Source organism: Pundamilia nyererei, unplaced genomic scaffold (assembly GCF_000239375.1).
Source record: "Pundamilia nyererei isolate P.nyererei 1_Seehausen unplaced genomic scaffold, PunNye1.0 scaffold00500, whole genome shotgun sequence".
Classification (NCBI taxonomy): Eukaryota; Metazoa; Chordata; class Actinopteri; order Cichliformes; family Cichlidae; genus Pundamilia; species Pundamilia nyererei.
This window is the reverse complement of record NW_005187901.1, coordinates 11,775-20,112: the sequence shown is the minus strand read 5'-3', so window position 1 is coordinate 20,112 and position 8,338 is coordinate 11,775. Positions and strand designations below refer to the sequence as shown.

The 8,338-nt window shown below is 39.3% G+C and overlaps 2 protein-coding genes across 4 annotated transcripts in view; both read right to left on the bottom strand.

Annotated features, from left to right (window-relative positions):
- Nucleotides 1-1,144, bottom strand: part of LOC102194420 (dehydrogenase/reductase SDR family member 13-like) — an 8,240-nt gene extending 7,096 nt beyond the window's left edge. Inside the window, exon 1 of the mRNA XM_005754058.1 lies at nt 931-1,144. Within this exon, the coding sequence (XP_005754115.1) occupies nt 931-1,057 (127 nt within the window). The 5' untranslated portion in view covers nt 1,058-1,144. The remainder of the gene's footprint in view (nt 1-930) is intronic.
- Nucleotides 1,145-6,134: 4,990 nt separating this feature from the next.
- The window catches only part of LOC102193753 (dehydrogenase/reductase SDR family member 13-like), a 3,045-nt gene continuing 841 nt past the window's right edge, over nt 6,135-8,338 (bottom strand). For all 3 annotated transcript variants that reach the window (XM_005754055.1, XM_005754056.1, XM_005754057.1), the window contains exons 3-5: nt 7,843-7,966; nt 6,994-7,320; nt 6,135-6,820 (exon numbers count right to left, since the gene is read on the bottom strand). In XM_005754055.1, coding sequence (XP_005754112.1) covers nt 6,561-6,820; nt 6,994-7,320; nt 7,843-7,966 — 711 coding nt within the window. In that variant the 3' untranslated portion in view covers nt 6,135-6,560. The remainder of the gene's footprint in view (nt 6,821-6,993; nt 7,321-7,842; nt 7,967-8,338) is intronic.

Sequence of the window (8,338 nt, the reverse complement as noted above, 5' to 3'; positions counted from 1 at the left end):
AATTTTATATTATTGTTAATAATAAATTAATTAAAGCAACAAAACAACCTGAAGAGCCGGTTCGGAGCCGAAAGAGCCGGCTCTTTTTAGTGAGCCGAACCGAAAGAGCCGGATCTCTAAAAAGAGCCGGAAATCTCATCACTATTTCCATCTAGTTAGTGCCCCTATTTTATATTTGGCTCCATTTGTATCTATGTACCTGTCTGTACATATGGTACATAGAGTTGTACATATGTGGTACATTGTTAATGGCCTTTTATTTAATCATGTCTTAATTTCCCTGTTTCTATTGTAAAGCACTTTGGTGTACTGTTGGTTTTTTAAATGTGCTATATAAATAAAGTTGTATTTCAGGTGGACGCCGAGTCCTCTGCTAATCATCTTGAAGTCACAAATGTTTCACTTTCCTTTTCAGACCACCCACAGAGCTAACCATTTAAAACTAATAGTTTTTTGTTTTATTTTTCCTATAAAAGAATAAACAATTGATACCTGGGGAAAAAAACGAAGCTAGTTTCACAACTTTTACTCCGATTCCGAATACATTTTTACAATCTTCGGAGACTATTTTAAACATCAGCATGGCAAAAATCCCTCTACTTAATGATGAAAGATTTTCAAAGACGTTAACTAATTTATAAGTCCTTTTTACAACAGGCAGCGAACTGCCATCTTTGTTTTCATTTTGAAATAGAGACACAGCCCGTCGGTAACAGTTGTTTCAGAAACATAGTTTTATCATTCAGAAGGAGTGTGTCCCTTTCGGCTGATTCTAAAAGGACTTTGCGATTTTTCAAGTATCACTGCTGACTTTTACTCAAACCAGCAGTAAGCTGGGACCTGACTGGACAATGGTAAGATTGCGCAACTTACGTGAGTTAGTGACTGTGTTTACAGTTGATGATATGAGCGGACAGTGGGGCGTGTTACCTGTAACAATGGCCGTCTTGCCCTTAAGCTTCACTGAACTGGAGCATCTCGCGGATCTGAACACACAGTAATAAACTAACACATAAAGCGATACGAATCCCGCTATGAGGCATAGTAAAGCCGACATTACGACACTTCCAAACACTGCTCAATTCTTCGTAACCAAGTGACTGTCTCTTCTTCTATCACTATTTGCGGCTACCAGCAGCAACAAAGGCGCTCTGCTGCCCTCTGTCGTTTCTATTCTCATTCATTCAGATTTTCTTAGCGCCAGCGTCAGATCCGCAGTTCTTGAAAAGAAAAGGAAAAAAAAGAAAAGAAAAGAAAAGTTTTTTTGTTTTGTTTTTTTTTAGATAAAGTCCTCTACCACAAATCTGGAGCCATGAGGGTCCTGCAGAGTATTTCTGTTGCCCTTTTCTGGGCAGAGATCTCGGATTTTTTCCTGGCTTGGTGGTCAGGTCACTGCCCCAAATCCCCCGGTTACCACTGTGTCCACTGTTGCCTTCCCCCTCCACATCTTTCGATCTCCTCTCTCAGCACTTGGCACTTATCAAGCTTCTCATGTTCCTTCTCCCTGATGTTGCTGTCACTTGTATATGTTTGGCTGGTTAGTCGTTACCAGTTTGTCTATCTGTATATGGTCTCACAGGATCTTAGCTTGGTCATTCTCAACCACCCTAGTGAGCACATCACATTTTGTCCTCGAGACTTAAAGGTCATGCTGAGCAGAAATGGTTAAAATGAATTTCGAAGTATCAGTCAGAAAAGTATGATAAAAGCTTGTTTTAGCAGTGCCAGTGATGCTAGCCCAATTTTCTGATCTTCTGATGAGAGTGGCAAGGCTGCAGATAAATCTAGAAGGACTCAAATGAAATATTGTCGGTTATTGAAGCATAGAAATTTTTGTTTTCAAATTAATACATTTATTAAAAATTTCTTAAATAAAAGGCGTTTTTGGCAGATCAAGACAATGGATGATTTAAAGTAATTTGGGCTGGAGTTAGATGAAAGTGATTAATTTAAACTTGAACTGTAATGTGATATCACTGATGTTGCCAGCAAAGAAATTTAGGAATTTTTCACAGTCATCAGAAGATTTGGCAGGAAAAGAAGCTGGATCAGCACTAAGGAGTCTGTTAATGATTTTAAACAGAACGTTGGCTTGTGCTTATCATTATTAATCAATTAATTCTTGCTTAACAGCACCTTCAGGTGAAGGTAACAAACTGACAAAAATGTGACAATAGCTGAGACCAGGATTATTTTAGGATTTAGGTGGATGGTAGATAACAATACAGCAAACTTGATATTGCTACTGTCATGATTCCTGTCAGTCCTGTCACTGTAATATGAATTATTTAACAATTAGTTAATCCTTAGTTGGGGGGAAAAACCCTCCTTTCTCTCCACACCAATCATCCACACCCCCACCCTCCAACCCTTCCCTGTGCACAGTAAAAGTTACAGCAAGGTACCAGAGAACTCTTTGTGTCTTGTAAGAGCTGAGACCCTTTGAAATCACAAGAGGTTTAAGTACTTAATTTTTTTTTTAAAAGACATGGTTGTGTCAGTCAGTAAAGGAAAATGGGATTTCATGAATCTGTATTTTAACTGACATATTATAATCTTGATAGCTCTTAAAAAGCGGTTTGGTTTATCTGACTCTAAAAAGGAACGTTCATACTAAACAACACTCTTTTGCTATGGCACTGCACTCTTCCCATTAACGTAGGAGCAGAAGGTCGCCTTTGTGTGAAACCATCCCTCATTAGCATGTAGAGTAGTCACAGTGACACAGCAGTGTATTCACCACAGAGAAAAAAAGCTGTGCTCACACAGTGACTTTTGGTTTACTTTGAAACCTGTCATCCATCATGTAAACGAGATCTCGCAAAACAAACTGTAGTAGGTCTCGACCTCCCGTTAGCTTCGAGATGGTGGGTGTCAGAAATATGTGATGTCTTGTAAACCGAGCAGATATTTGACGTTTACACAACTACATTCACACCTCAAAATATCGTAAAAGTTTATTTTGTGACCCAGAAAGAGTAATATTACAACTAAGTAGCTGCCGCCATTGTTGGAATTCAACTTTTGCGAAATCTCTCAAAAGCTTTGCAAGATCCCGAGTTTGTTTTGCGAGATCTCGCAAAAGTTCATCGTAATTTTTTTTCTCCCATGTCCCTTGCGAGGCTCCGTAGTTGTCAGGTCACCCAGACTAAAATCAAGTTAGACTTGTTTTTTATATGGTTAGGTGAATAACTGGGTAGCAGTAAAAGTAAGGGTGTGATCTGAACATTTGCCATAACCTTTGGTCCACTGATTAGCCTTAAGCTAAGTCCACTCCTAAATACTGCCCAACAACAATAACATCCTATAACATGTTGGAGTTTTGCTTTAAAGCTCCTGAGAAGTAAATTATTATTTATTAATGAATTAATTGGTACTTTATTAATATACAGTTTATTATAAGTGTTCCATACATGCATGACATGCTGACTGTTGTACTTTTATACCATTTTAAAACTTCACTTCACTGTTGGCATGCAGTTTTTTATGACATGTTGTCGTAAAACTTTTAGGGAAATCTGAGATGGTTGAGCAGACGGTCCACAGTGACCTCAGATAGAATGACCTTAATAGAACATCACAAGTCATTAAGGTGGAGACAAGTGTTAGTGGGGATTTGGGAAGAAAGATAACAGCAAATGTGAAAGGGAAGGTTTAGAAGAGCATAATGAGACCTGCAATTATGTATGGTTTGGAGCACTGACAAAAAGACAGAATGCTGAAACTGAAGATTTTAACTGGGAGTGACCAGGATAGATGAGATTTGAAATGAATAAATCATTGGGAGGTAAGTTAGAGAAGCATGGCTGAGATGGTTTGGAGATGTGCAGACGAGGGTTATTGGATGTACTGGACAAAGGATGTTGAAGATGGAGCTGCAGGCAGGAGAAAATGAAAGACCACAAAGAGGTAGAACTACAGAAAAGATTCAGATTTTAGAACTGGATTGCTAAGCATTTGGTGTGATGGAAGCAGATGACCCCAAGAGGACTTGCTGAAAGAGAAGAAGTCCCTTCCATGTTTTTGGTGTTTTTCTTCTTCCTCCCCTTCTTCTTCTTCCAGCTGCTCCCTTTAGATGCTGCCACAGCAGATCATCTATTCAGTTCAATTCAGACCAGGCTGAAGGAGGGGTGGTTATCTGCCCCGACCAGGTGAGGAAGACAGGATGAAGACATACTGTGGAAGAGAGCCAGTGATTAATAATAACTACTGGTTAAATGCAGAGTGGTTTATAAACACATGGTGAGTGAAAAAGAAACACTCAGTGCATCATGTGAAGCCTCCAGCTGCATAGCCTTTTTAAGCATAATTAAGGGAGGACTCAAGGTCACCTGATCTAGTCCTAACTATATGTTTGATCAAAAAGGAAAGACGGAGAGGGTGTCTGTTTCCCAAATCCAACCAGGGAGCTGGTTCTGCAGAAGAAGGGCCTGAAAGCTGAAGGCTCTGCCTCCCATTCTACTTTTAAATACTCTAGGAACCACAAGTCAGCCTGCAGTCTGAGAGTGAAGTGCTCTAATGGGGTCATATGGTACTATAAGGTCATTAAGATAACATGGAGCCTGAATATTCAAGACCTTCTCCTTGTGTTTGAGGAGAAGAATTTTAAATTCAATTCTGGATTTAACAGGGAGCCAATGAAGAAGAATATAGGAATATAGCCAGTAGAAGAGGAATATCTCTCTGTCTAATCCCTGTCAACATTCTTGCTGCAGCATTTTGGTTTAGCTAAAGGCTTTTCAGGGAAAATATGCTTAATCCCTCGACCTTTCCCGACACCTTTCAGTACCTTTTAAAATGATCATTGATACCAGTTGATACAATTCCTTCTCTCTCCATATTTATATTTGAATATTTTATTATAGGTTAGTGGTTCACATTTCTCATGAACTGTGTGTTTCTATGTTCTTCTCAGTTGTTCTCATACTCACTGTTATCATACCATAAGAAAAACACTTTGGAAGGTCTGCACTCTTGAACTGAACTAAGGACCTGTTTTTGTTGAATTTGTGACCTCGTCCTCCTGGTGAGGAGGATGAGAGTAAGTAGAAAGTATGAATAACAGTGTAAGCATGCACCCTGCGTTGTTTTATGTGCAGTGTCATTTAAAAACATCCTTAGCTCAGTTTCCTAAATTGATACCTTGATTGAAAGATTATCATTCATACAAGAGCCACGTACTCAGACATGTGATGAGGGTAGGCCCACTGGCTGTACATATGTGTCATGACTTGTTCAGCACTTACAGTGGCTGAAATGCTTAAACCATGATACAGTATAATCATGACAACAACACTCCAAATTCTAGTGACCAAAAAAACCTACAGAAAAAGTGCCCGTATGAATGGGTGAATGAGGTAAGTTGTGTTCAATCATCTTCACTTCACTTCAAGTGCTCAGAGTAGAAAAGTGCTATGTATGAACCAGTCCATTTACCATTTGCTCCATAATGCTGATTGGGTGTTGCGTCCTTTTACTACTGAATGCCTCCTATGCCCACTAGGTGGTGATGGAGAATACCCTCTACCCATATGTCACAGTGATGTATATATATCATACGTGGAACCACCAAATAAAATTTCATGTAGAGTGAAAGATGATTAGTAAGTGGTGCTACAAGTATGATATAATACTGTCACATAGATGACTCCAGGCTCATGTTTTATTTTGACATTCCTTGATCTGTGTTCAGTGTATTTAGTTTTGCTTCCTGTTTTTTCCTCCTGTGTCTCATTCCCTCGTTATCTCTCTGTGTATTTGAGCCGTTTTTTCCTCTGTTCGTTGTTGTGTCGTGCCGTCACATACCCCACGTGCTGTTTCCACGTGTGGGAAAAAGTGTCTGTGACTGTAATTAGCAAACCATGAAACAGTTTTGTTTACCTGAATTTTTAATGTTTTGAGCTGGTTTGTTTTTAACGATACAGGGGATTAAAAATGAAAAAGGAGAGAAGGGATATTGGACACAGGTGTTCTTTGTTTTTGTCTTCAGACAATTCAAAATAAAGGTGGAGATTTGAGATTAGAAACAACGTAGCAGCTCAAGCTTCCAGTTAGTCTTCTGAAAGAGTAAACGTTTGAATAAACTGATTATTAGCTGTATACTAATGCAATAAAAATTCAAAAACTTGCTGTAGTCACATGTAGATGTTTATTATGTAAAACCTGTCATGACAACACCACTCTGCTACTCCACCTACTCAACCAGTGAAACCAGGATCATTCAGCTAACCAAACTAGTTATTTGAAACCTGCTTTTTTTTAGTGACTTCGAGACAGTCTGGACTTGCTGAGATTGAAGATTGTTTACTGTGGTGCAAAAATAAACCAGTCACTCTGGTTTATTACAAAGCCTTATCTAAGTGTATACATCTTATGCACTCAGTGCACAGAATAATTACCGATGTGAACATCTGATCATTACTGTAAAAACAAGTCAATTATGTTTACTGAAAATCAGTCCAGTCATTCTGGCTTTTTGTTTGGTTGAGAAACAAAAGCAGGCAAAGACTTCATCTATAAGTATCACAGAAACAGTGAAAACTTCACACTATTAACTATTTTTATGCAAGGCCACATAGTCTCTCGCTGAGCTCCCAGAGCTTCTTTGATGCTGCATCATCCTTAGCTTTGTCAGAAACTTCTTTCACTGTGCAGTTGGAGAAGAAACGTCCGCTGAACGGTTCAATCCCCTCCTGGAGGGCACAGTGCAGGGTGGTCTGGCATCCCTGCTCTGTGTTCTTGAAAAAATAAGCAGTGAGGGGCTTCAGGAATAATTGCAAAGTCGAGTTTATATTCCTGGCCAGTTCAGAGTTGATGGCTCCTGCAAAAATAGAAGAACAACTTTAACTTGAAGGGAAAGCTGGTTAGATCTGCTTCAGTTTCTAAATCATGTAGGATCAGAACTTAAAGTGTATACCGAGTGTGTGTACTATACATTAATTCGGTGTTTGTTTGCATGAACTGATGGGGAATATTGGTGCCATGCCCACTGACCTGGATGGAGGCTGTAGCAGGTGACATTGGTACCCTTCAGTCTCTTGGCCAGCTCATGGGTGAAGAGGTAATTGCACAACTTGCTATCAGAATAGTACTGAAGGACCTCCATGAATGAGGTTCCCAGTCCAAGAGCTTTGTGAGTGTTAAGGCAGTCGAAATCAATTTTTCCAAAGTAATGTGCCATAGATGACACGTTGACCACCCTACTTGGTCCACACGCCTTCAGCTGTTCCAGCAGCAGATTCGTTAACAGGAAGTGACCAATGTGATTGACACCAAACATCAGGCCCAGTCCGTCCGCTGTGCGACCCTGCATTTGCACACCTGGACAAAACATGGAGAAAACTTTTATCTTGTTTCAAGATGTGTTAAGATCTAAACAAGCAAGACTTTTAAACATCTGATCACAGTAGAGTAGATAGTTAGGTAAGTCAGATAAGTTCAGGCCACAGGAATAGTCAACAGAATCCTGATTCTCTAGAAGTGCACGTTTAAGTGTATCAGAACTGACTGACTTCTTTCTGTATTTCATTGCAACCCTGAATGTTCAAAATCGGCAGCACGAGGATCATAACCTTGCAAAGTTGACATAGAAGCAGTTCTGTGAACTGGGATGGATGTTGTATAATAACTGTGTAGCCTTCTTTCTCTGTATTCTTTACATAGTGTGCTAAAGTGACTGGAAAACAGTTTCCAAAGCTCACCATGTTATCCATTAAATGTATAAAATCCTTTATACTCTAGAGATAAATATCTTTATAATAATATAAATATAATAACCAATGACGACAGACACTGACACAGTTCTCTGTTCATATGACATGAAGTTGCAATGGACAGCCAAACCTGCATTATTGATGAGGATGTCCAGTCGGGGTTCAGATTTCAGGAAGTTTTCAGCAAAACTGCGAACAGACTTTAGACTCCCCAGATCTAGCTGCATGAACACCACCTGGTTGTTCCCGCTGTCCTGCAGAAAACATGAAAAACTCATTGAGCACATAACTATTTTACAATGTCCATCTACTGTCATGAATGAGCCTGGTATAACCTATTCAATAATTGATAGATTTGTATTGTTGGATTGTCATTTATGCTTAGAAATATATATTTATATATGCTTAGAAGTATATAACCATTTGTAGATTGAAAGAATGTCTCATCCTAGGAGGTCTGTAACAACTCTGTGTAGCATGAAGAGGGGCTCCAGAGTCTTGTTCTAGCATAGATCACACACCTCTTGGGATCATGAGCGAGGTTGTATCTTCTCTTCTGATATATGGTATAGCAAACACACATATATCTGTTTAAGTATAAGTGCCTTTTGTTTAGATGAACTGCT